At 52.3% G+C, this 24,604-nt stretch overlaps 12 protein-coding genes across 12 annotated transcripts; 7 read left to right on the forward strand and 5 right to left on the reverse strand.

The window, feature by feature from the left end:
* The first annotated feature begins 760 nt into the window (after positions 1–760).
* K460DRAFT_818 (uncharacterized protein) lies at positions 761–2,359 on the forward strand. Its single transcript, XM_040938718.1, has 3 exons — positions 761–988; positions 1,042–1,842; positions 1,916–2,359. Exons 1-3 carry the CDS (start codon positions 859–861, stop codon positions 2,206–2,208), a joined length of 1,224 nt encoding a protein of 407 aa, XP_040792167.1. The 5' UTR covers positions 761–858; the 3' UTR covers positions 2,209–2,359.
* Positions 2,360–2,435: 76 nt separating this feature from the next.
* Positions 2,436–2,612, forward strand: K460DRAFT_247258 (carbohydrate-binding module family 18 protein; the record flags this gene model as incomplete). Its single annotated transcript, XM_040927354.1, has 1 exon — positions 2,436–2,612. A coding segment is annotated over one exon (177 nt), but the record flags the coding sequence as incomplete, so codon positions are not given.
* A 63-nt stretch (positions 2,613–2,675) lies between these two features.
* K460DRAFT_247067 (carbohydrate-binding module family 18 protein) lies at positions 2,676–2,843 on the forward strand (the record flags this gene model as incomplete). The annotated part of the gene is made up of 1 exon (XM_040927352.1): positions 2,676–2,843. A coding segment is annotated over one exon (168 nt), but the record flags the coding sequence as incomplete, so codon positions are not given.
* A 594-nt stretch (positions 2,844–3,437) lies between these two features.
* On the reverse strand, positions 3,438–4,624 carry K460DRAFT_324051 (short-chain dehydrogenase/reductase-like protein SDR). Its single transcript, XM_040930561.1, has 3 exons — positions 4,486–4,624; positions 3,998–4,433; positions 3,438–3,941 (listed from the first exon to the last, which is right to left on the reverse strand). Exons 1-3 carry the CDS (start codon positions 4,514–4,516, stop codon positions 3,512–3,514), a joined length of 897 nt encoding a protein of 298 aa, XP_040792170.1. The 5' UTR covers positions 4,517–4,624; the 3' UTR covers positions 3,438–3,511.
* An 879-nt stretch (positions 4,625–5,503) lies between these two features.
* On the forward strand, positions 5,504–6,214 carry K460DRAFT_360469 (uncharacterized protein). Its single transcript, XM_040932277.1, has one exon. It carries the CDS (start codon positions 5,695–5,697, stop codon positions 6,073–6,075), a length of 381 nt encoding a protein of 126 aa, XP_040792171.1. The 5' UTR covers positions 5,504–5,694; the 3' UTR covers positions 6,076–6,214.
* An 18-nt stretch (positions 6,215–6,232) lies between these two features.
* K460DRAFT_411457 (uncharacterized protein) lies at positions 6,233–8,411 on the reverse strand. Its single transcript, XM_040937475.1, has 2 exons — positions 7,012–8,411; positions 6,233–6,952 (listed from the first exon to the last, which is right to left on the reverse strand). The coding sequence occupies exons 1-2, from the start codon at positions 8,164–8,166 to the stop codon at positions 6,539–6,541; spliced, it is 1,569 nt and encodes a 522-aa protein (XP_040792172.1). The 5' UTR covers positions 8,167–8,411; the 3' UTR covers positions 6,233–6,538.
* A 397-nt stretch (positions 8,412–8,808) lies between these two features.
* K460DRAFT_399726 (uncharacterized protein) lies at positions 8,809–12,148 on the forward strand (the record flags this gene model as incomplete). Its single annotated transcript, XM_040936253.1, has 2 exons — positions 8,809–9,987; positions 10,037–12,148. The coding sequence occupies 2 exons, from the start codon at positions 8,809–8,811 to the stop codon at positions 12,146–12,148; spliced, it is 3,291 nt and encodes a 1,096-aa protein (XP_040792173.1).
* A 1,341-nt stretch (positions 12,149–13,489) lies between these two features.
* K460DRAFT_274288 (NADP-specific glutamate dehydrogenase) lies at positions 13,490–15,157 on the reverse strand (the record flags this gene model as incomplete). Its single annotated transcript, XM_040927947.1, has 4 exons — positions 13,490–14,415; positions 14,624–14,734; positions 14,790–15,065; positions 15,124–15,157. The coding sequence occupies 4 exons, from the start codon at positions 15,155–15,157 to the stop codon at positions 13,490–13,492; spliced, it is 1,347 nt and encodes a 448-aa protein (XP_040792174.1).
* A 421-nt stretch (positions 15,158–15,578) lies between these two features.
* Positions 15,579–17,648, reverse strand: K460DRAFT_841 (Aldo/keto reductase). Its single transcript, XM_040938740.1, has 6 exons — positions 17,353–17,648; positions 17,206–17,298; positions 17,141–17,154; positions 16,745–17,072; positions 16,151–16,514; positions 15,579–16,026 (listed from the first exon to the last, which is right to left on the reverse strand). The coding sequence occupies exons 1-6, from the start codon at positions 17,494–17,496 to the stop codon at positions 16,001–16,003; spliced, it is 969 nt and encodes a 322-aa protein (XP_040792175.1). The 5' UTR covers positions 17,497–17,648; the 3' UTR covers positions 15,579–16,000.
* A 960-nt stretch (positions 17,649–18,608) lies between these two features.
* K460DRAFT_360478 (uncharacterized protein) lies at positions 18,609–18,928 on the reverse strand. Its single transcript, XM_040932278.1, has one exon. The coding sequence runs from the start codon at positions 18,907–18,909 to the stop codon at positions 18,685–18,687; it is 225 nt and encodes a 74-aa protein (XP_040792176.1). The 5' UTR covers positions 18,910–18,928; the 3' UTR covers positions 18,609–18,684.
* K460DRAFT_360479 (uncharacterized protein) lies at positions 18,838–19,914 on the forward strand. Its single transcript, XM_040932279.1, has 2 exons — positions 18,838–18,938; positions 19,027–19,914. The coding sequence occupies exon 2, from the start codon at positions 19,051–19,053 to the stop codon at positions 19,798–19,800; it is 750 nt and encodes a 249-aa protein (XP_040792177.1). The 5' UTR covers positions 18,838–18,938; positions 19,027–19,050; the 3' UTR covers positions 19,801–19,914.
* A 527-nt stretch (positions 19,915–20,441) lies between these two features.
* On the forward strand, positions 20,442–23,887 carry K460DRAFT_399730 (Med5-domain-containing protein; the record flags this gene model as incomplete). The annotated part of the gene is made up of 7 exons (XM_040936254.1): positions 20,442–21,051; positions 21,121–21,386; positions 21,435–21,497; positions 21,543–22,049; positions 22,098–22,269; positions 22,316–22,678; positions 22,731–23,887. 7 exons carry the CDS (start codon positions 20,442–20,444, stop codon positions 23,885–23,887), a joined length of 3,138 nt encoding a protein of 1,045 aa, XP_040792178.1.
* Between the last annotated feature and the right edge of the window lie 717 nt (positions 23,888–24,604).

The raw sequence follows: 24,604 nt of genomic DNA on the forward strand, positions 1-24,604 counted from the left end.
TCAAAATCTTCTCAGACGTCACTTCTCCGTACCTTCAGTTTTCATACGAAGTCTATCATGCTACCCTCCTCTTTTAGTGTGGCACACTTATCTTTGGCACAGTTCATTCTTTTTCAAGTGGTCTGGTAATTATTGCGCACATAGATCTCGTTGGATATCAGCAAGAATAGTCTCTATCGAGAGTGAGGAACAAGACTGAGATCATGTTAGGCGGTACGTGAGCAAATGCCCACGCTATTTATCGGCTATTGACAGTACCGTCTTTAGTCTTGATTGCTACACCTGAAATGGAAGAGCTACCCGGGATGAGTCCAGATCGCCTGTGCCATTGTTGGAGATCATCTAGAGATTATCGGAACTTCCATCGCGAATCTCAGTCTTGATTGCCGAGCTCGCTCTGTCGTTGCCTGACCCTTTTCAGCTCCATGTTCTAAACTTCCATGTGCATAACGCCGGGATCGCATCACAAGACGAGCACTAAAAATGCGGCCTGGAGCCTAACGCACCCGTTCCAGATCTCAGCCGCACGCGTTTTGACTCCTGCGATCTTCAAAAATAAGAGCGGTGATTGCGCGTGGCGGCGCCTCTTTGCGCCAAATTCAGGAGTGTCATACCAAAGAGGAAGTAAATCAGACGCTAGGCAGGATCGCGCGATCCATTAGGTTAGTGTGTACGCCTCGCCCTCGCGGAGTCTTTCTAGGCGGCATATGAGCAAGCAAGACATTAAAAAAGTGGCTAGCTGGTGGCCGCTCATGAGAAGTATATATCGATCTTTGCGTCGTTCTCTAGTTGTTCCCTCCTTGGTTCGCAGTCGTTTCTTTACAAGTGATTCGAGCACTTTTGTGTTAATCTTTCATCATGAGCAATATCTGTACTTTTGATGGCCCGCTCTTCCCTCGGGTTGTGTCTGGAAGCATCATGCCTACCTACGCTATTGATCCAACTAACTCGGGATTTCTGGCAGCTAGTGGAAGCTTCACAAATGGATGTATGTTGTCTTGTCGCTCTGCTCATTCTTGCAAGATGGCTGATGAGTTCAAGTTGGGAGTACTTGTAGCTTCCCAACTAGATACGGAGCTGCAAGAAACACTATAACCCCTTACCTTGTTCTTCCGGGACAGAGGACAACCGTATGTTTTGGAGGGCTTATCACACCCGCGACCACTTCCCAAGCTTTCGGCTCCACGACGTATACCACGTTTCAATGTCCCAGTATCACTTTGAATAAGTTGGTTCCCGGGACCTATACGCTGAACTTCGTCGAGGCTACTGGTCCAGTGTTTTCTCCTCGGACATTTGTCATCACTACGCCTTACTCGGGTACACCTATCTACGTTACGACGACTACAACAGCTACGCTTGACGCACAACCAACGAGTACTTCCACTGTTACCATCAACTCCAGTACGTCCACTGCTACAGCAAGCCTGTCCGCTGAGCCGGCAAGCACAACCACAGCAACGGCCTACTCGACTACAATTGTACTATCAGACGTATCCACCCCGCCGCCAATTGCCACTACCACGGTCACTGAGTACACCGCAACCGTTTTGTCCGTTGAGACTATTCCAGCGGCGCCCGCGTCTACGATAACGGTGTCTATCTCGGATTGTCCCTCGCCTTCTTCATCGCAACCTTCAAGTTCGTCTTCTTCTACTACCAGCTCTTCACGACCTTTGAGCAGTTCGTCTGCAGCTAGCTCCTCGCAGTCTTCAGATTCCACACAACCTTTGAGCACGTCGTCTTCTGCCAGCTCATCGGAGCTTTCGAGTACGACCTCTGAAGTCAGCGCTTCGCAACCGTCAAGCACTTCCTCTTCAGCCAGCTCATCAGAACTTTCAAGTACGTCGTCTTCAGCTAGCTCGTCAGAGCTTTCGAGTACAACCTCTGAATTTAGCTCTTCGCAACCGTCAAGTAGTTCCTCTTCAGCCAGCTTATCAGAACTTTCAAGCACGTCGTCTTCGGCTAGCTCCTCGCAATCTTCAAGCAGTTCGTCGACATTTAGCTCATCAGAGCTTTCGATTACGTCGTCTGCGGCTAGCTCCTCACAATCTGCAAGTAGTTCGTCCGCGATTAGCTCTTCGCAAATTTCAAGCATACCGTCTGCAGCCAGTTCGTCAGAAACTTCAACCACGTCGTCTGCCACTAGCTCCTCACAGTCTCCAAGCAGTTCGTCTGCTGTCGGTTCCAGCTCATCACCGCCTTTGAGTAGTTCGTCTCCTACTAGCTCATCACAGCCTTCGAGCAGTTCATCTACTGACAGCTCATCACAAATTTCAACTACGTCATCTGCTGTCAGCTTCAGCTCATCGCAATCTTCAAGCACATCTTCATCCGCCAGCTCGTCAAGGACGTCAAGCGCAATCGCGTCGACACTCTCTACTCGTACATCCACTCTCCCACCATCTTCTCGCCTATCCACCTCAACACGCTCTTCAAGCTCAGCACAAGCATCGTCAACACTCAAAATTTCCCCTGATGCACGCTGTGGCGGAACTACGAAGCAGACATGCATCGGCTCCGGATTCGGCGACTGTTGCAGCTCCTACGGCTGGTGCGGAGTCACCGCAGCCTACTGCAAGACAGGCTGCCAGCCCGGTTTTGGGAAATGCGGTATTGTGAGCTCTGTTTCGAGCGCTCGCGCCTCCACTTCATCGACAATAGCTTCATCCAAGCCTAGCGCCACTCCCGGCTTGAAGATCTCCCCTGACGCAACGTGCGGTGGAAAGACTGGATACACCTGTCTTGGCTCGAAGTTCGGGAACTGCTGTAGTCAGTATGGCTGGTGTGGAACCACCACTGCCTACTGCGGAGCTGGCTGCCAGACCAAGTCCGGTACTTGTCGCAATAGCGCGCGCGCTGCTGTGGAAATAAAAGATATCGAATACGAGAAGCGCGCCGCCAGTGATAATACGGTGGATGCCGTCTACCCGCCTCTGCCAACCAGTACCAGCACTATCACGGCAACTTTGACAGTCAGTGCTTCGTCGGATGGCGGCGTTTCTACAACTACTACGTATGGAGTAGCTACGACTACCACGACTGTTACTCCGAGTCCAAGCGGAGTGGTCACGACGACGGTGACTACAGACACCACGAGTTACTTTAGCTCAGTGTTGGCACCTACAACGACGACGACAACGCTTTCTACTGATACGACGCGAGTTACTACTTCCATTAACCCACCGAGCTCCGATGTCGTCATGTATACGACTGGCTGTTTTACTACGTCGGCGGTGAGGCCACCGATGATTACGATAATCATCTAAAGCGCTCAATCTGTGCTAGGAGTTTTATCGGAGATAGATGACGTCGCACGCCAGGCAGAGCTTTAGAAGCCTATACATGCAACCTGTACATATGATCAGGTTATATACCCCTTATAGAGAATAACTCTTATCGCATGAATAAAATAATACAATAGTCATTTCAAGTTCCTGTAATTTTCAATCATAAAAGCGTGATATAAAGTCGCACATGCATTATTTTCGTCTCTATATACTGCTCGCGCTTATCCGCCAACGACCGTACCGCCGTTGGGATGGATCGTCTGACCGCTAATCGAACTGCTGTCATTGCTTGCCAGGAAGACGAAGACAGTCGCGATCTCACTAGGCTGCGATGGCCGACCGATAGGAGCAGTGAACTGCTTAATTGCCTCGTCATTCATCGTCGCAGGGATCAAAGGCGTCCAGACGGGGCCTGGCGCAACAGCATTCACGCGAATACCCTTGCTGACGTATTGGTTCGACAGGCCGCGCGTGAAGGCAACGATGGCGCCCTTGGTGGACGTGTAGTCGAGCAGGTCAGGGCGCCCGATGTACGCGTTGATAGAGGCGTTGTTGATGATTGTTGAGCCCTTTTTCATGTGCGGAAGAGCGTATTTGGAAAGGTAGAAGAAAGGATGGATGTTGGTGTTGAAGGTGTGTACCCATTGGTCCCTAATTCTGTCAGTCATGTCCCCTTACGTGATGCCATTAGCTAGGGTTGAACTCACTCGTCCAAGTCCTTGATATCCTCAACCATCATCTGATACGCATGGTTGTTTACTAGGATATCGATGCCTCCCATCTGCTTCAATGCCTCTTCAATGACCTTTTTGCAGTTTGCCCGGTCCGTCAGGTCAGTCGCGTACGTGTAGCACTTCTGGCCTTTGGCCTCGACCAACTTGACCGTCTCCTTGGCATCTTCTTCTTCTTGGGGAAGATATGCAATGAAGCTGTCGGCGCCCTCCATAGCGTAGAGTACTGCGATTGAGCGACCAATACCGGAGTCTCCGCCTGTGATGATGGCTTTCTTGCCCTTCAGCTTGCCCGCAGCCTTGTATAGTTCGCGACCGCCATCGGGTGTGGGAAGGTGGTCGATTTCTGGTTGTGGGTCGAGTTTGGAATGGAGGCCAGGCACTTCTTGATGCTGCACTTCGGGCTGAAATCCTGAAATTGAGAGTTAGCGACACTGTCGACTCGGGCTAGACGTGAAACATACCCTGCTCGAACACGCCCTTGTTAGACGACATTGTGGAAATTGAGGTATTTTAATGTAGATTATCAGTTAGAGAGACGATTTCGATGTTTTTAGTGACAATTGACTTGATGATTGTATGGGTTGGTGGTGGTGCTCGAGGGGGAACTTTCATTGAAGTCCATAATTTCGAGTGACATCACACAGCAGTCACCACAAAAAGCTAACGCTGTTAAGGTGGAGCTGCTGCTCAGGGACACACACTGTTCAATGATGAAGGTAAATGTAAGAGTGAAAGCAAATCCTGTTCCAAAAAACATAGTTACTGAAGGCGATTGACATTGTCTTGCTCTTGTGTTCATCAAGTCCAACGTGCAGGCCCCGGCCCGTTTCAGCCCTATGCGCACCGACTGTGGCTTCAAACCGTTTCGCATGGTCATATGACCGACCGTGGTATCGTTCGCACGCAATCCAGCTGAGTGAGCGATGAAATCTGGGAAGTGAGACGGATTCTGGGGAGAGACTGTGTGTAGGAGAGACGGAACATTCATGACCACCAATGCCCTCGGTTGCACGCTCGGCAAACGTCACTCAATCACTCAGTCAGTATGCGATAAAGTGATCTAGACCTTCCTTCGGGCACGTCCGGGAAACTGGCTCGAGATCATCTCATTTCCTACCCCAGGAATCTCAATCCTCTCAATCCTGCGACGGTGTTGTGAAGCTATTCGGGGGTATGACGTAGCCAAGCACGTTGTGGACCCTGATTCTGGACCCACGCTATGACCGCATCAGCCCTGCGCTATCACGGCCCAACGTCCCGATCCAAAGACCCCAGTAAGCGCTCATCATAGTAGAGCTGATAACAGGCTAGAATCCCTGGTTGAAATAGAATAAGCCACATTAAACCCTAAGCGAGAGAGTGGGACGTCATACGCCACGAGTCGCTGGGTCCCCTGCATGACGTAGCCCGTGTCCCAGCACAGCCGATCTTGTGCTCTACGGGGAACAAAGTGTAGAGAACTTGCTTTGAGAGGTTGGCACCGTAGGCTGGGTAGGTCCGAAACTACCTATTCTCATGGTATAAGAGTTGGATGCATTGCACGTATTGGAGTCCATCAACACACCATCAAACATCATTCAATCACAAGCAACTCTTAAGTAGCTTCTTACTACCACAAACACTTTCATCAACATCAATAACAACAACTACCACCAAATCAACCATCCATCATGCCTCTTATGCGCCGCTCCGCTCCCCGCACTACTCGTGCCCACCACACTACTGCTCCCCGTGCTACACGGGCAACCCGCACCACCGCTCGTCCTAGCCTCAAGACCCGACTCCTAGGCCCCAAGCGCACTACAGCTCGTCGTACTCCCGCTACGACAACCACTACAACCACCACCACGAGGACTACCCGCACCTCGGGTGCTCACCACGGTACTGCTGCCGGTGGAGTCCACCACCATAAGCGCCATGCCACCGTTGGCGACAAGGTCAGCGGCGCGCTGATGAAGTTGAGGGGAAGCCTTACCAGGAGGCCTGGATTGAAGGCTGCTGGAACCCGCCGCATGCACGGCACTGATGGCCGCAATGCTCGCCGCGTCTAAGAGACGTGGACGCAGACCGGACATGATTGTATAAATGGCATTTTCCCTTTGTTAGTCTGACAGCGTGGTTTTGCGCTGGCTGGAGTGTACGATACGATCGACGATACCCTACGATCTCTGAGCGTTTAGTAGTGCGTGTAATGAATGATTATTATTACTATTATTATCTGCTTCTGTGTTTGATTGTGTGCATTGGCAAATTGCTTCGCATCTTGCTCTGGTATTGCGTGTAGCAGTGTGAGTTTTGTGTCATTGAAGCAATTGAAGTTTGGTCGCCTTTTGGACTTGGTCAAGAGCATAGTCCACCGCATATTCCATCCACTACTCTGCTCTAGATTTCTACACCAAACCAACATACGTTCCGTGGCTACGTCACATACGACAGATAAGATCAAGCGAAACTAAAATGTGCAAAACAAGGTTTATTACGTATACTCATAGCTCATACGCTGACATAATTTAATCAATATTCCCTTGTATTTCCCACCGTCCCATCGCGATTCGCAGCAGGCGTAGGACCTTCTTTCATCTTCTTCATGATGTTGCCCAACCTGCCTCCATATGCACTCCTTCCTTCAATTTGTGAGCCAGACACAGACGGACCAGTATACGCTGTTTTCACAGGTTCCTGACCTGGCCCTGGCGGAAATCCTGGCGGCAGCCCTTGTGGGGCTCCTTGCGCTTGCGCTTGCGCTTGCGGGGCTCCTTGCGGAGGTGCATTCGACGCAGCTTGTCGCTGTCGCTGTTGTTGTGCAAGGCGTGAGGCTTCAATCTCGCGGCGACCGGCTTCGATGACCTCCTGATTCTTAGCGTGTGCGGCAGGGTTGCGGCGATCGAATGTGTCATTGAAGGTACCGCGAAGGGCTTCTCCAGCTCCCTGTTCAGAAAAAGTTAGTACATATTCTCTATTATTAGTGTGGATTGAAGGGGGCTTACATGGATCCCCGACGCAGCTGCTCTGAGGTTGGCCATAGTAGATTGCTTCTGCATATCATGGCCTGCCCTGAACGGCTGGGGATGGCCAGGGTCGTTGTATCCTACGCCAGGCTGGAGGTTTGCAGGTATTGGGGGCACAGCCGGCTGCTGCTGCTGTTGCGGCAATTGCTGAACTGGGATCTGCCGAGGAACTCCTTGTGGGGGTTGCCGGGCAGGATAGGAGAAATTTGCGCGCGTGGGGCTACCAGGCGTAACGGGGCTGATTGGATCATCCATGGGATTGGGTCGCTGAATTGCAGGAGAGACAGAGTCCAACTCCATCCTGTTCCGTATGTTACTCTTGCTTGGTATGGCGGGAGAAGACGAGTCTTCCAGCCTTGAGATTTGAGGAGAATGAATTGGACCACCTTGCTGGTAGTTTGTAGGTACTGGCGGCGTTAGGCTTTCAGGGACGGGGTAATGAGTTGTATGCCCAGGACCTGGCTGTTGGTAAGTGGCAGGCGTCGCAGGCGCTGGAGATGGTGGGCTCGGACCAGAAGTGTTGGTAATGCTACCTGAACCTTTACCTCCAGCTGGTTGTTCTACGGTGACGGACCCTCCTGGGCCAGTTGTAGTTGTAGTCGTTGTTGTGGTGGTAGTTGTGACTGTAACAATGTTGCCTGTTCCAGCATCTCGATATGTCTCTCTACCCACGCTCTCCTGGCTGGCGCGACTGTGAAGTGTTTGTTGAGGTGGTGCAAGGGTGTCATGCGTATGCCCAGTCGGTGGGTTGTTATAGGTTGCAGGTGCTTCGTTTTTGGGCGGCGGCGGGTGCCACTGTTCGCCAGAGATGGGGCGGGCATTGCTTGCAAAGCTAGGATTCGCACTGGTACTGGGCTCGCTGCTAGTACCGTAAGCCGAGTCTGTGTTCGACTCCGAGACCACGTCTTTTCGGTCTTTGTCCTTGGACTTGTCTTTCTCTTTTGTATGGAATGGGTTGGACATGCGCCATTTCGATCGCTTCTCCTTTTCTGCCGCTGACATGTTCTCGGAAGGCGCCATCGGCTGCGATGAGTTTGCTGCTTGGCCGTTTAGCCCACCTGACATTGCAAGTTCTTGTCGCTCCCGACTCTTGCGTTTCTGTAGCTTCGCGGGTTGCCTGAAGCTGTCGTCCATCGAGAAGACTGTGTTCAGCGCGCTCGAAATATGCGTAGGATTGACGTTTCTCGGGGCTTTTGTGGAATCTCGACAGAAATCAAGAATGCGACAATTGCTGTGTGAATGGGGTGTGTATCGAGCAGAAGCAGGCCTCCTCTGGCGCCTCTGCCTTCTGCCCGCTCAATGACCTCATAGCGCAGTGTGTGGCGTACGTATACCTGTGGCGTCTAGGCTAATGAACCAGTGAAGTCTAGAAGCGCTGGTGTGCAGGGGGTGTTGATGCTCGATGGCGTAGCAGAGTCAGGGGTTGCAGGTGTCAAGTTTCTCGTATGCACCTTTCCTCTTTCAACGTAGCCTCAACCTACCCACATTCCGACCATCATGTTTGTCCGACACACGATCAAGCATTCAAGCTCTGCCGCTCGATATAAGCTCTGGTGCACAGTAATTGGGATATCAAATCAATCGGTCCGTAGCATGGCCCGCATGATGATTGCATGTCAGCTCAGCTCAGCCCTGCGCCTCGCCCGATTTAGGCCGACGGCGGAGGAGGACTTTTGCGCCCCAATGAATTTCTCACACGAGCAATAACCTCTCGTCTGTCACCCATCAGTATCGTTTGACTATGGACCAAGATTTGTAACATTTTGTGACTCCTCCATGGCCGAGCCTATTGGCCTCATTGCGAGTGTGATACAGGTGGCCGGTGCAGGGCTGAAGCTGTCTCAGACGCTCTATCAATATGTCGACGGCGTTGCGACCGCCGATAGAAGAATCAAGGACATTGCCAAAGAGATCGAGTTGACGAGTTTCGTGGTTGAAGAGTTGGGCAATGTATTCAAGCAAGATGAAACGTCAAATCTGATATCCAAGAATGCCGTCAAGACAGCGAATGAGACGATGAAGGAGTGCTCTACTGTTTTCGCCGATATAGATGCGACCCTCAAAAAAAGCAAGAAGAACACATTGGGAAGGCTGATGTTGCCTTTCCGGGACACCAAAATCGAACTGTTGCGCAACCATATTGACAAACTCAAGAGCACGTTGCAACTCTTGATGCAAGTCCTCACGCACGCACATCAAGTCGCATCGAAGAAACTCGACCGCGAGGCTGAAGCGAAGCAGCGTGAGGACATCAGGGAGCTTCTCGAGAACAAGAAGAGGTCGACGAAGAGATACGAAGAATCACTGCGGAATTTCAGTGTCAGCGATGGTAGTACTATCACTGACAATGACCAAGAGTCAGAGAAGGACAATGACGACCCTATGTCTACCGACGCTCTTACCATCGCTGCTTCAGCCATCGGCTCGACGATAACGCCGGATACCCTCGGGAAGTGCGTCCAGCATATTCGGAGCTTATTGGAAGATATCGAGACGCTGCAGCAAGCTCTTACCAGTCAAGTCGCTGGTGACGATCATTCCGAACATCACCAGAGCCTCATAGGATCCTATTTTCGTGCCCGTGGTCATCTCGATAGTGTTCTTCTAGGCAGTGCAAAGAACCCGGATACCAGCTCACTAACTAGCACGACCCTTCAGGCAAAGGTTAGAGAGGCAGAGATTGGAATACAGAAGACCATGACGGGTAGCACGCTAAACCAAATTTCGTCTCGCAGCGATACTCTTATGGATGCTAATTTTAGTAAGGCGTTACAAGAAGCTACAGAGAGGGCGCGAGTAGAGGAGAAGGAACGCTGGGCAGCAAAAGTGGCGCTCGAAGCCGCTCACAGCAAAGCCACAAAGTCTCCTCACGCTGAACGCCAGACTCCCATCAGTTTCCAGGATACACTAGGAAGGAAATATACGGTTCCGTTCCACGTATGCAGTACATGGGAGGTGAGACGTGAACCCTCGGCTTACTAGTAATAAAACTGATATCCGGCAGGGAATGTACAAATTCATCAAAGAGGCGTATGTTGATGAAAGCAGTTGGAAGCAGCACGTTCATAACAGGAGCTTTAAATTGACGGATGCCAATGGAAACATACTGCTGTCGAGGTATTGGAGCTCCGTTATCGAGCCAGGGTCGACCATCGCCATGCAGTTCTTGTCGACGTGTAAACCTATCGAGGGACACGACTCAAGTCTAAGGAGGACCGACACGAACAATGATGTTGAAGATCAGACCAGACTTACACGTCCTTGGAGCAGTGCAGCAGGGTCGCTGCGGTTGAAAAAGCAAATGACCGGTCGTAGAGGGTCACGGGCATGGAGTTTAGGGGTGGACAGCAGACAACAGACGGCTGATACGGACACACCTCTACCCGATAGCACCATCGACGAACCACTTCCTCGACCGGCTGGTATTGATGCAAAAGGAGGGGCAGAAGAGCCCAAGCCAGTTTTGGTAGCTTCTGAGATTGAACGTCAATCTTCTGACGCCCAAAATAAGGCATCCTTACCTAGTGTCAAGGAGCCAGTTGACCAAACGAACAGCAAGGATGAGTTAGTCCTAGAGGATTTAGATATGGCGCTCGACCTGAATGACGATCAAGGACCTGAGACGCCAAAATATCCGACAAACCTCAAGTTTCCATCGCATGTACCTGTCGAGCTATCGAAACCAGTCTTCGAAACTAACAGGAGGGCCCGAAACAAGGTTAGGAAGGCGGTCGTTTTCACTGATACCGAAGACGTTCGGCCATCTTTTGCTTCAGTTCGCCCTAGGCCATCCGAGACACATAACGCTCCCGTTTTTCCCATATCTCACCAACCATACGCTCCATACAGGATAGTTGAAACGGCTGGCACGAGCGAGGGCGCTCAATCGGTGCACAAGGAAGAGGCGGTTGGAAGCTCCAAACCTCTCCCAGACGACGACATTGCCCTGAAACGAGCCCGCAATACTCTTGCCGCTCGTGAATCTCGGCAGAGGAAGTTCCACCATGTCGGCGACATCGAGCGACCCAAGTCTGAGCTTGACCTATTCGATCCCTACGCGATGCCAACCAAACACACACACAAGGCGGAAGTGGATATCGATGCTACAGTCAGAAATATGCCAGATGACATTGAAAAAGTCAGCGAGTGGGCAGCACTGCTCGATGGTGTTCAGGACAAGACTGACAACCCAGCTGTTTCAGCTCAAGGAGTCCGACAAGCCATCAGTAGGCAACCTTCCTCTGGTCCTTGGGAAAGCGTGCCAAGGGCAGTAGAGAGCACTTCAGATGAAGATGCCGGTAATGGCAGAATACAGATAGCGCCACCCGTCAAGATGCCGGTCCCCAAGTCTCTTCCTCCAAATTACGATAGTGGCAGCCATGATGCACCACCTCCACGCTTTGGGGGCAGTGGTCCTTATAGTTACCACTACTCACTAACAAAAGGCAAGAGTCCAGAGGACTCTCCACGAAGGGAGGTACGGGAATCGCTCAATGCACGGTCTGAGTACGGAGCATCTACCAACACCGATCTTTCTTCCATCCATATGACTCCCGCAGTCGCCAAGGCCGTCAGACTGTTCAAACGCCCACTTGTAATGAACAAGATAGAATCACCTCCTGTAAGCTGGGGTCCAGCACACTCAATCAGCTACCCCGACGCGCCATCGGATAGTATTGGACCAGCTGCTCCACTACGGTTACTTGGACGTTCCAATTCCTCTAGACGCCGCAGTGCAGTGGCATCGCACATGTCGTCGCTTCCGTATGCACGCTTACCCCCGCCACCACCCCCAACAGACCGAATCGACCTACCGTTGTCTTCTGCTACATACATACCTTGTGGAGATTCGTTTGGTTCCGGCGTAGGCATACCTCAATTGCATACTGAAACGCCAGAATCCGACGTGGACCGCGCGCGCTACAAGCACAAGGTCAGCAGCAATAGCGGCTCCGGAAGGCCGTCGTACCCCAGTGTGGAAGATTGGGACGAAGATGATGATGAAGATGATGATGAAGTTGAAGCCGAGGTGTCGGTGGAAGGAGCTAGTGAGGATCTCGATGAGGTGGATGAGTTGTTGAAGGAGTGGACGAATGTGCTTGGGGGTGAGGATTGATGACTGAGGTTGGTGACTAGCTATATCCTATTCCTGGATTATTACTGCGGTATCTAGGCAGTGTAGAGTGTACCTTGACAGCCACCATGCACAACTCATATGTGAGGCTCTGCAACACCTAGACACTGTATTGCATACCAAATCTTGAGTAGGCAACTCAACTCAACGCAACCCCACCCAAAAAAAAGTCCACCTAGCCTTCATCGCCCCCTTACCAATCCACCCCACCTCCGCCATCGATCAACCGGCAATCAGCCAACCCACCAAGTCAATCAATCAATCAAGAAATCAAATCCCCGATCACAAACCCAATCTAATCACCGATCAATCTCCTACACCGGCCGGCCAGATCTCCCCACTCACCCACTCTCGCCGATATAACCCGACCCGATTTCCCCCGACCGACCCCTCGCTCTCCGACATCGAAACGAAATCGCCAAGCCACACCCACGCCCACGCCCGGTGTGAATTGGCCCGGGGGAGGGAGGTGATTATTACTCGATTGCTGTACTTGATGTGTACCACTGTGCGCGAGGCGAGAGGGACTACGTGGGCGCGGGCGGGCGATGTGACTGTGATTGTGTGGTCATTATCAATCTTCCTCTGTCCATCTCTGCGCGTGCGCGTATGCTGTACTACGCTGTGCTGTGCTGTGCTGTGTATTGCTAGCTAATGAATAATAAATAATCTCACGCGACGCGCGGGGGATAATGTATGTTGGGGCACGATTGACTACTTCTACGTAGGCAGTTTATTTTCCCTTTTGAAATTGCATGGTGTGTTCATCTTCAAGTTTCAATTTGTTCTTCTCTTGCCTTGCCTTTTGCAGTTTTTTCTTGTTGCCTGTGAAGTTCTGGCGGTGGTGGGGGCGTTGTTTGGGAATGGGTGCGGGGCAGGCACGATGGAGGGGTCAACGTTACGCGAGATGAGGAGATGCATTTTCCCCTCTTGTGAAGTTTAGGCTGTGGTACATGGGTAAGGTGGGTGATGTTCGTGTGGTATGATTAAGTGGTGTTTTCTTCAGCACTGTAGTTACTAATATTTGAAATTGGGTTGCGGGGGCTGAGAGTGAGAGTGTGTGAGTCCTGAGCCGTGTAGAACCTGTAGAACTCTCAGGACTGAAAATATTGCCCCATCTTTTATAGCATGTACTTCGTCAACTGGTCCGCATTCTGTAAAATATGTACGAGCATGGTAGAGAAGCAGTTGATCGTAATCGTTGTATTCATCAAAGTATCTATTTACAAAGGATGCGGGCTTGCATCCACGCCAACGCCATGCCAAAGGTAAAAGCCATCGTAAGGTATCATATACAAAAAGTTCTGCTCAGCGGCGTATCCTTTACCACCAATCACCCTGGTCCAGCATGGCAGCAGCGACCTTGCGGAAGCCAGCCACGTTGGCACCACCGACGAGCGACGGGAACTCGCCCTCGGCCGGGGTGAAGTACTCCTTTGCGGTGCCCAGGCAGTTCTCGAAGCAGTCCTTCATGATGCCCTTGAGCTTCTCGTCGACCTCCTCGGACGTCCAGGACAGACGCGCAGAGTTCTGTGCCATCTCGAGACCAGAGACGGCGACACCACCGGCGTTAGCAGCCTTGCCGGGAGCGTACCAGATGGCCTCGCTCTTCTTCTCGCGGCGGTGAGCCTCGAAGACGTCAATGGCCTCCTGGGTGCAGCCCATGTTGGAGCCCTCGGCGATGTACTTGGCGCCAGCCTCGATGAGGACCTTGGCCTCCTCCTCGGAAACCTCGTTCTGGGTGGCGGAGGGCAGGACAACGTCGACCTTGCCGACCTCCTTCCATGGACGAGCACCCTCAATGTACCTGAAGCTGTGGTTCTCGAGGGCAGTAAGAGGCTTGCGGTCCAACTTGAGGGCGGCAATCTGGTTGATGATCTCAGGCGTGAAGCCCTTGTCGTCGGTGGCGATCAAGGCACCCTTGCTGTCGCTGAGGGAGACGACGGTTGCGCCGAGCTCAATGACCTTGAGCGCAGCGTACTGGGCGACGTTTCCGGAGCCAGAAATGGCAACCCTCTTTCCGGCGAACGACTCTTTTCCGCCTGAAGCGTAGTTGATCATGTGTTCAACATAGTAGACGAGACCGTAGCCAGTGGCCTCGGGACGGATCAAGCTGCCTCCCCATGATCCTCCCTTTCCAGTTAGGACACCCTCCCATCGGTTGCGGTGGGCTCGGTACGCGCCGAACATGTAACCAATCTCGCGGCCACCGACGCCGATGTCGCCCGCAGGTACGTCCGTGTCAGCACCTGTCAATTTACGTAAGTAAAATGTTCGCATATGGAATTTCGAAATTATAATTGGGCGCGTCCGGCACATTTCCCGACTAGACCGGACGAGAAGACCAGATAGGCCCGCTCGATCCTGTTGGTCTGCTGTCGGGGCGTAGGGCGCGGCCGTTGAGAGGTGCATGCCCCACTGAGGCTCTGTGAAGGCGGCGCAAAGGGAAATACTTACCGATGTGTTTGCTGAGCTCCCTCATGAAGGCAACGCAGAACCGGCGGATCTCGTTGTTGGTCTTGCCCTTGGGGTCAAAGTCGCATCCACCCTTGCCGCCGCCCATGTTGACTGTGTAACCACGTTAGCACCCGACTCTCGGTATAGCCACGCGAGTGTTACTTACGGCCAGTGAGGGCATTCTTGAAGATCTGCTCGAAGCCGAGGAACTTGAGGATAGACAGGTTGACAGTGGGGTGGAGGCGAAGACCGCCCTTGTAGGGGCCGAGAGCAGAGTTGAACTGCACGCGGTAGCCTTTGTTCACCTGGCACTCGCCCTTGTCGTCCTCCCAGACGACGCGGAACTGGATGATTCGCTCGGGGACGGAGACGACCTCGAGGGCCTTTTTGTACTCGGGGTTCTTCTGGAAGAGGGAGGAGGACTCGAGGGTGGAGACGAGCTCTGTTTTTGAGGAGTTAGTAGGGTAGCAGGAGTGGTAGGCAATTGATCGAGTACATACCCTTCCTGGCTTGCTCAAACTCAGGCTCGGACATTGTGTGAATTAACTGTGTTCCTTGGGGTATATATGGGTATGGGTATGGAAAGTCTTCAAGAAGTTGCCAGAGCAATAGTAGAAGCAGAAAGGAGGAGTTGGTAAGATGGGAGAAGGAGGAAGAAAAGCAAGAGCAGAGGGCTGTATATATAGACGTAGGCCTCGGCAGCAGCTAGGCTAGAGGCTCGTTTGCAGCTGGCGGGGTGAAATGGAAATAGTAGGTGGTAGGCATAATGTAAAGACGAATCGAAAACGTCACGGGCCGGAGTGATTGTCCTCGTACGGGACGCTCTCAGTGGTCAATTGGGTGTGGTGCGCGCCATGTTGAGCCAAAGCGATCGTGTACACTTTTCTACTGATAAGGAATCCGGCCAATTGGGCGCCTGGGCTGAGTATCGCGGGGGGTAGGCGTCTGCCCGCGCGAGCACGTGAGCCTGGCGGGCTCCGGCCAGTTTGGAGGCCTAGTAGGAGCGGAAGTGTAATTCAAGAGGGTCATTCCATTCCATGGGGAGCGCAAACGCTGGCCGACGTCGGACGGGCGCGGCTTTTACGTCGCTCGCTGGGTGGGCGGGCGGTGCCGGGGTTTCTGCGAGCGAGGCCGCAGGGGCCAGTAGCTAACTGTAGGGCCTCGGGCGGGCACATGCACGCAAACACCACCACTCGTCTGCAGCGGAGATGCCGTAAATTCCCTTTGCTACCACTACAATACTGCGACTACCGCTACTGCTCATGCTACCCAATTGTATCCTGCTGCAAACCACTCCCTCGGATGGTCACATCACATCCATCTCCCACCCTCTGCCAGCCTCGCTCCACCCCCACGCGCTTTTCTCGTCCTCCACCCTCACGGGCAGTCGGTAGGATCCCAATCTGGAGAGAGGAAGCCCAGTCAGCGCAAAACTAGACTCGCCAGCGTAATGAGCCGTGCCATCGCCATCGCCGACGTCGCTCATCGCATCTTCACACCTGGAACAAGACGTTGGGAGGCACTCACCTGTGACTAGATACTCGTCCAATCCGTCCATCGTCTTCATGTCAGCCTCCTCAATCTCGAACCCCCCAATCTGCGAGTTCTCGACGATGCGCTCCTTCTTGACGCTCTTGGGCAACGGCACGAAGCCGTGTTGCAGGCTCCAGCGGACCAACAACTGCCCGGGCGTGCATGCGTATTTCTTGGACAGCGAGACAATGGTTGGATGCTTCATGCGCATGGCCCGGACGAGCGGCGCGTACGCCTCGACCACAATGTCATGTTTCTGGCAAAAGGAAGTGATGTCAAACCTGGTATTGAACGGATGGATTTCGATCTGATTCACCGCTGGGGGAGTCCGCGGTCGCGAGTCTAGGAGCTCTTGCAGCTGCTTCATGGTTAGTCCAGTGTCCCAATGTAGTGACGTGCAGCTCTCAAAGCCTAGTGCGAGATCCTGCAATGCCTTGTTCCAGTCAGGGGGACCTCGTTCTGTGCTCACTAGCCGGGAGCCCGGAAGAACACTTCCAGGACCATTCCCATACTGGCTCAATGTAGCTTGTCAAGTGTACCAGTTGAGACAAGGTCGAGCAAACCAGAAATTGGAATGGGACTACTTGCATGCTTGACGCCGTAGTTGGATACACCGCCAATCTTGACCTCGCCGTCTTGGATGGCGTCCTCGACCGCTCTCCAGCTGTCCAGTCGCGCTTTCTTGCCGCCATATGGCGAGTGCAGGAGGAAGAGGTCAATGTAACCCAGGCCGCACTCCTTGACCGATTGCTTGATGGCCTTGCGGGCCGTGTCATATGCTGTGTTCGATGCCAGCTTCGAAGTGAAGTGGATATCCTCGCGCCTGAGAGACTGCGTGTTGTCCTCACTGGCGAGGAAGTCTAGAACCGCCTTGCCAGACTCCTTTTCGTTATGGTACATCTGAGCTGAGTCGACCCTGTTGCATGCACACCATTTGTCAATGGTTCTACACAGCTGGCAAGCAAGCGGTGGGGGGAGACCTACGCTCGGTATCCGGCCTGCCGACGTGAGTAATAAGACACTAGGCGTCAGGAACAGGAAAAGCATACCTCTAGCGCATATCGTACCGCCTGGGACGTCTCGTTGCCAGAAGTCAGATAGACGCCGAGATGGATGGTCGGTATGGACAAGCCATTGGCAAGCTGCAAGGGTTATTTCATGTGGGCGGCCATGTTGTGTGACGGCGATGCACCGACCTTTGTCCGCGAAGCCAACGACAAGGTAGATGTGGACATTTTCAGACGCCCTGAGCAGTGTCGTGCATGTACCGATTGGGATTTACGATGCTGCGGGAGGTCAGCCACGATAGTGACAGAATGTGGTGGCATGCAGATGGACATGCTCGGCAAACGCCTTGGGTACGGCCGGACATGATTCAGATTCGGATTACTAACCAGCTGTGCCCCTCCAGCAGTCAACAAGTACGTATGGCTGTGGGATGGTAGTGTCGTGATGGATACGCGTTGTGCGGTGGAGGTCGGACGAGGCGGAGCAGTCTATGACGTCGCAAAGCTATGAGCTATGGATGGTGGTAGTGGTGGTAGTGCTATGGAGCTCGAGGTACTACTGTAGGCGGTAGTGCGGGCTACTCCGTCCACGTCGCGCTCCGACGACTGGCAAAGGCACGCGCGCTTGTGTGGTACCATGGAAATGCAAATACAATTGTGTAGCTTCCTGAGACTCTTCGACTTCGGCGACACGGCGACAAGATGTTCTTCTTTGGCCGCAATTAAGGCCGTAGTCCGGGTACAGATGATGATGCATGGGACGACTCGAGGGTACCACCACCACCACTACTACTACTACTACTACTACTACCACCAACAACACCATCATGGAACACAACCGTCGGCCGACAGCCGCCCCAATGGTTCCTCTGCCGCACTGGACGGGTTTCGCGCGTCGAGGCAGTTGACGAGACGCCTGTCAGTCGGCCTCCCTGGGCCCCATTCCGCGACTATTTACTAGCGGAGGCTCTGTGGTGTGTGAGCGGGTTGGGCCGAGTCGTCGAGTCTAGAATCTCACCGCTCGGCAGCTCCGGTAACTGTATGGGTGGTCGTGCGTCTCTCCCTCGTCGTCGCAGCAGGCCTAGCAAGGAAACGGAAAAGGAGGGCAGCGCGCAGCTGAGGCGCACAGCCAGCGACCAACGACAATCGCGCATCGTCGTCGACGTCGACGACGTGATATGCCGATCGCGTTCACCCTTCACCTGTGTTCTGCATACATGCGCGATCTACAACCCTGTAACGCCACACCTCAGGCACTTCCGCCCAGGTCAAATTGCAAAGGAGCCCATTGGCGCGGCCAGGCGCAGCGTCCTTGAATCCTAGACAGGCGTGACAGCGTCACTGGAGCCGAGCCATGGCTCTCGACTTGTCTTGATCCCCCGCTAGGATTATTGCAAAGGCTTCAATAAACTACGGGTGTTTAACGGCGGCGTCGACCGAAGCCACCCCCCGTGCAAAAGAGAGAAGTCTTAATCAACTCTAGGACTGGCCGCTTTGTATAAATCATCCTATAGCGCCCAGTCATAAGGAGCTTTTCTCTTCATCTCTCTGCGAAAATATAGCTGCACTGACCTGCCTCGTCCACTTCACTTGGTTTGCTGTCGTCATTGACTCCATCGACGCCTCACCACCCTCCGCAGTCCCCTCGCTACTATTACCGGTACCGACCTGGACCCTGGAAACCTGCCCTCCTTCAATTTCAAACACGCACGAAAAACCAACAAAAGCACGGCGGCGCTGGTCCATCTATTTTATTAGCCGTTGCACCCAGCTTGGTGAGTCGCCAACGGCATTACTGGTGGTGGTGGTGTTGTTTCTTGCCGCCAACCAACCAGCACTCGCTGACAAGTTTTGGCCCTGCAGTAGTCCTGGCGCTCTGTTCTCACCATGGCGAGCTTGCCCGGCTTCACCACCAATTTTCCTGCGGGGTATCCCACATTTCCATCAAGAGGAGGCACATTTACAGGCGGCGCAAGCACATCGTCAGGATCACCACCAGCTATCCAAAACGCTTCAACGCCAGCCTTCGACATCTTCGAATGGCACCCGGCCTACCAGAGTTGTCAACGCTTCTTCCTCGACCATGCCCAACATGACAACGGTGTGCAGGCGGTCTGTGCTCTTATCAACATCAGCCTGCCTTTCCAATGGTCGCACAACCCTCTCATGAGCTCGTCAGGTCCCCTCCCACATTCATCCGGTCCTGCTGCCTACAACATGCCCTGGCCACGACAAGGACCTGTTACCAATTCACGGGGTCAGCCTGCACCCGCCTGGGTGTCGCTAATACCGTACATTCGCCGCTTAGTCGTCACGGGAATGGACAGCTCGGGCATCATGCATGGCTTCTTCGGAGAGGACTGGAGCAAGGGCGTGGGCCCAATGCACGAATGCGAGCGGCGCAACTACCTCTTCTCGGCCAAGAGCGGTGGGTGGGGAAAGGTCAAGTGCCAGTACGACATGTCCCCCCACGAGACAGTCCCCTTCCTGAAGCCGCTGCAAGAAGTACAGCTTGCTGAAATCGAGGGCGCCGAGAAGACTTGGAGTCAGTGGCTGGCTATGGAGGATTGGATGGTGGGTCCTCGGGCGCCAGACGTCGAAGATCGGATACTTGACCCCCGTCGGTCTGGGTCTTGAGGTTGGGATTCGATCGAGTATGGCGTTCTATATCGCTCATGTGATCCTAAGCGCTCCGAGTCGCGCAGACGCGTGCACAGCATTCGCAGGGATCGCGTGGGTTGGGGTTAGCGATAGGCATTCACGGTTTACTAGGGCTGCATAGCGGTTGATTATTCCTGTACAACTATGATATGAAACTAATTTTCGGATATGTAATCAAGTCAAGACTTGCAAACTGCCAATGGTGATGCATGGGGGAGGTTTGCCGGAAAAGCAATGTACTTGACCCACCCACACCCATAGTTCAACTGTGCCCAACAAAGCACGAAGTCTAACCCCAACCTCATCAATGGTACCACGGAGCATGACCGAAAAAGGAGCCTACTTACGAGAATTACTTAAAGTGTCACAAGCTGCATGCAGAGATCAAAGTTGGCGACCACTCTTACCCAAACGCGCTGCCCCTTCCAATCACCCTCGGTTACACCTGCCATCTGGGCAGCCACTGTGGCCGTGCTAACCTCATTGGCGCCCTGCCAAGCCCCGGTCAGTGATCAGCGACAGCCTCATCTCTCGCCAACCCATCACTCTTCAATATCATTTCAGCTCTCGGCCAACCACGAGGCGTTGCGGGTCCTTTGGGCATTGCTAATGGAGTAATGGAGTCCATCGCCAAAGAATGGAACGTTCTCCTGGATGCATGCATTGCACACCGGATCCAGGCTGATCTGTTCGCCGACCTAGTTGCTGAATTATACGCACAGTACCCAATACCAGGCGACAAGCTTGCATCTCTGCTACTCCGGCCGCGCTATGCAAGGCCCATCAGTATCGATCCGCGTGTAGTCGTCTATCTTGAGAAAATGCTGGCCTGCAAAAAAATCGATGCCGCGGACGTTCTAACCGCCGCATTCCAGTCCTCAAAGGATCGTCTCCCCAAGACAGGCGCTGACAATGCCGCGAAGCATGTCCCGCTAACCAATCCGCCAAATCTGGATGAGATCGTCTTTCTTCGCCTTCAGCATGCTTTCGTCACAGACGCCCGCCCGCTCACCAATTACGAGGGGATACGAACGCTCATGGTGGTCACAAGATGGATGCAGGCAATGGTCACGTCACATACGAGCGACACCATGATTCAAGCCATGACTGGAATCCAGCAACCCCAGCAACAGTCAATCAACGTCCGGGAGGCCCTCGGTATGCTTCTGGTGGGCATAGTCGAGAATCAGAAGATGCTCCAAATCTTGGACCACCCCAAGGGCAAAGGTAGGCTCGAACTTCCTTTTCGCAGATTATGGTCGATTTTCAGAAGAATTCCGACTTACAGTGGTCTAGATATCAGGAAGAAGTTTACCCAGTCGTTCTCTTCGTTCATCCCTTTTCTATCCCACAACTCGGTTGGATCTCAAACGTCGTTGCAGCTCGCCAATCGGCTAGAATTATCGCAGAAACAACACGACTTTTACGAAAAGATTTCTACTGTCCATGGCGAATCGAGTGAGAATACCGGCCTCGAGGTTGCCGCTCTTCAACTTGATGCAGTCATGGACCTCCCGCATCTGAACACTAGAGCTGGACTCTATGTATTCGTAAACTCCTTGGTATGTAATAACGATACCTACGAGGTTCACGCTGACTCTCTGATTTAGCTCGTTGCACGACCCCTTACGGATGATTTTACAATTATAAACTACTTACATTCAAGATACAAGGTAAATCATAGCTCTATGGATCCCACGCTCTGCTGACCCTCATAGCTTGAGCCCCAAAACATGGCCACAGACCTGATTACCGCTGCTTTCGATATCCTCGCTAATGCCATGTACCGGAGTGAACCTACTCAAAAGATGTTTTGCTTCAAGTCATTCCTCATCAACAAAGTACCCATTCTTCTGACGCAGATTGCTGCATCCATATTTCCGATGACACCAGAGATCTGCATCACGCAAGCGCTTGGCCATGTGGACCCAAATGCCTTTCCGGCTTTTTCTCAAGGCTTCGATGACATGATGGGTAACAACAACTCGCTGTCTGATGTGAGACAAGATTTCCTCAACGCCTGTGCTCTGCACGGGCTTATGCAGGCTGGTACAGTCGAAAGACTGCTCGGAGAGACGCCGATGCAAGGTCCACCTGAAACGAAGTACGAGAGGAAACAGCTGCTGGACCAATGTAAAAGTAACTTCGACAAAGTGAGCCTGTACATCGATGAGCTGGAAAACCTGGACGGGAACGCTGGTGCCATCGTTGGTGCTGTGGCAGAGGTATGAACTCGGTCTAAAGCCATAGCAAGCTTGCTAACGTGCCTGTAGTTCATCTCACATCTCTGCGAGACTCAGATGACCATGTATTTGAAGCAGATATCTTGCCTCGTGTTCAAGAAGCCACAATCGATGGACGTTATGCTTCAGTTCACATCACCAGCCAGCATTCTTGAACCACTGTGCCGATTTCTGGATGGCTGGCACTATGACAGCGATCAGGGTACGTTTTCATCCAATATAGCGCGACGAGTAGCTGACCAGTTCAGGCGAGTATCAGCCCGTGTATGATGAGTTTGCAGCGGTCCTCGTCCTCGTCATGGCCTTTGTATATCGTTACGATCTCACATACCACGACATCGGCATTCCCTATGATTCATTTGTGGCCCAGCTCATTGCGAAGGGTCATCGCAGCATGCTACCGAGTGAATTCACGGCAGAGCAGGATAAGCACATGGGCAATTGGCTCAAGGGCCTGTTCGATGCCGATAAGGAAGGCCTCAGCAACGAAGTGTTTGCCTCATGTCGCCCGCAGGATTTCTATCTCATAGTCCCGACGCTCTTCCGACAGATTGTGTTGGCCTGTTCCACCGGAATCTTGTCATACGAAACGGTCAAAAGCGGCCTGGAATGTAGGCATCTTACTACGCAGCGGAAGGTTGTACACTTACTGACTTAGCCTAGATCTTGGAGAGACATTCCTTTTGCCGTCTTTGATCGGCGGCTTGAACTGGATGGCATCTTACGCAGTCGAGCAAACGCACATCGACCTTGACGCGGTTATGAAGATATTCAATGTGGTGGTATCACCCCCCTCATCCGGAGACGCGCATGCTATGCACTCGGCTATCCTGACCATGGTATCCAGCCGTCTAGAAGACTGCTTTCGCACGCTGCAACGGCGTGACCCGAGTCGTACCAGCGTTGTGCCTCTTTTGCAAGTGATCAAGAGATACCCGCACTATGAACGTTCTGTATACTCAACACTAAAAGAGGTTGAACAATGGACGAACGCGCCAAACAGCACGTTGAGTACATCGTTGCGAAACACGGTGCAGCAGTTGGCACAGTGGGCTTCTACCTCAGCAATACAGCCCAACCCGCCTAGCTATACGCATCGACAAATCTATGCTTCGTTGAACATGCTCGGCACGTACAAAACTCTACGCGCTGTCGTCGACGAGGTCAAAGCCCAAACTGACGCCGGCAATGGTGCCGCCGCCCTCGACATTGGCGTATCAATTATCTGCGCTCCCACCATCAGAGACAGCCCCATATCCGTAGACTGGGTTGGAAGCCCCATACCCGCACCACCAACACCACGTACACGAGCCAACCTGCGCGAGATGCTAAAGCACGAGTTCGACGGTGCGGCGAGCCTCGTCGCGACCGACCCCTCGACTGCAGAGACAATCGTCCGTCTACACCGGCGCGTGGAAGCGCAACTCGCGTCGATTGGGGAAGTCGGCCTCCAAGCCCCCGCCATAAACCTCCCCAGCGTCCATATTGCCGACATGCAATCGCAGACCATATCCGACGACATCAACAAGGCCATCGACGATGCCGCCGCCGCCAGCAGCGTAGACGACATCTCCAACATGGACAACAAGGCGCTGCAGCGCAGTATGGATGAGCTTGCAGGCGCCGACGGCTTGGACCTGTCCAGCATGGGCATCGGCCCTGATACCGGTGCCGATGACCTGGGCGCAGATCTGAGTAACCTGCCCGACCTGGACCTAGGAGACATGGGCGGCATGAACATGGACATGGATATGGACATGAACATGGATATCAGCGGTGGCGGCGACGAGGACTGGGGACTAGACTTTGAAAACATGTAGGAGAAGTTTGAAGAGTTTTTCAACCAGCGTGGTTACAATGACGAGGAACGGGTGGTCTTGCTTGGGCGGCTGCTTGATGATTTGGGTGGTTAGGAAAAGTTGCATTTCGGTTTGGATTAGAGTGTTGGAGGACGTCACACGGCGTTGTGCTGTATACCAAATTATTATTACTATTGCTTGAAAACCCTAGTCGAGTCTCACATTCTTTCTTACTATTTTCTTCATTTGAAGATCGTGCATTCACGTACCGAGGTTGTGCTACTATAGCTAAATAACTAGCCTGCAAATGGTACCTAATAACTACAGATTAGCGGGCCCGGGGGGCGTGGCGGGGTGGTTGGTACCGAGGTGGGACAGCCGATGAACCGCGGCAGCCGATGAACCACTTTTTACTAGTAAAAAAGCTAAAAATCTAATTTTTATTTATTTAATAACTAATTATATAGTAAAGCTATATAAAAACTTTATATATAAAAAATATAAAAAAAAGTATTTTTTATAATTTTAGAATTTAAAAATAGTTTAATATTTTATATTAATAAAGTTATATTAAAAGTAAAAATAGAAAAAAGCAATTTTTAATAATTAATAATTTTATAATTATTATATATTAAACTATTTTAAAATTCTAGATTTATAGAACTAAGTTAGTTATATATTTTATATATATAAAGCTTTTTGCTATATATATTATTTAGTTAATTATTAATTACTAAA

This window comes from Cucurbitaria berberidis (genome assembly GCF_010015615.1).
Source record: "Cucurbitaria berberidis CBS 394.84 unplaced genomic scaffold K460scaffold_1, whole genome shotgun sequence".
Taxonomy (NCBI): domain Eukaryota; kingdom Fungi; phylum Ascomycota; class Dothideomycetes; order Pleosporales; family Cucurbitariaceae; genus Cucurbitaria; species Cucurbitaria berberidis.

What these genes read in the sequence shown, in the direction of transcription:
- K460DRAFT_841 (XM_040938740.1), bottom strand. Translation starts at nt 17,496, where the DNA reads ATGTCCATCTGCATGCCACCACATTCTGTCACTATCGTGGCTGACCTC. An exon ending in CGTTGGCTTCGCGGACAAAG is followed by an intron (nt 17,299 to 17,352) that starts GTCGGTGCATCG and finishes TAACCCTTGCAG; the next exon opens with CTTGCCAATGGCTTGTCCAT. An exon ending in CCAACTACGGCGTCAAGCAT is followed by an intron (nt 16,515 to 16,744) that starts GCAAGTAGTCCC and finishes ACCATGAAGCAG; the next exon opens with CTGCAAGAGCTCCTAGACTC.
- K460DRAFT_411457 (XM_040937475.1), bottom strand. Translation starts at nt 8,166, where the DNA reads ATGGACGACAGCTTCAGGCAACCCGCGAAGCTACAGAAACGCAAGAGT. An exon ending in CAGCTGCGTCGGGGATCCAT is followed by an intron (nt 6,953 to 7,011) that starts GTAAGCCCCCTT and finishes TTTTCTGAACAG; the next exon opens with GGAGCTGGAGAAGCCCTTCG.
- K460DRAFT_360478 (XM_040932278.1), bottom strand. Translation starts at nt 18,909, where the DNA reads ATGGACCAGCGCCGCCGTGCTTTTGTTGGTTTTTCGTGCGTGTTTGAA.
- K460DRAFT_324051 (XM_040930561.1), bottom strand. Translation starts at nt 4,516, where the DNA reads ATGTCGTCTAACAAGGGCGTGTTCGAGCAGG. An exon ending in CAAGGGCGTGTTCGAGCAGG is followed by an intron (nt 4,434 to 4,485) that starts GTATGTTTCACG and finishes TCTCAATTTCAG; the next exon opens with GATTTCAGCCCGAAGTGCAG. An exon ending in GATATCAAGGACTTGGACGA is followed by an intron (nt 3,942 to 3,997) that starts GTGAGTTCAACC and finishes TGACAGAATTAG; the next exon opens with GGACCAATGGGTACACACCT.
- K460DRAFT_360469 (XM_040932277.1), top strand. Translation starts at nt 5,695, where the DNA reads ATGCCTCTTATGCGCCGCTCCGCTCCCCGCACTACTCGTGCCCACCAC.
- K460DRAFT_360479 (XM_040932279.1), top strand. Translation starts at nt 19,051, where the DNA reads ATGGCGAGCTTGCCCGGCTTCACCACCAATTTTCCTGCGGGGTATCCC.
- K460DRAFT_818 (XM_040938718.1), top strand. Translation starts at nt 859, where the DNA reads ATGAGCAATATCTGTACTTTTGATGGCCCGCTCTTCCCTCGGGTTGTG. An exon ending in TGGAAGCTTCACAAATGGAT is followed by an intron (nt 989 to 1,041) that starts GTATGTTGTCTT and finishes GATGAGTTCAAG; the next exon opens with TTGGGAGTACTTGTAGCTTC. An exon ending in CAGCTCATCAGAACTTTCAA is followed by an intron (nt 1,843 to 1,915) that starts GTACGTCGTCTT and finishes GCAACCGTCAAG; the next exon opens with TAGTTCCTCTTCAGCCAGCT.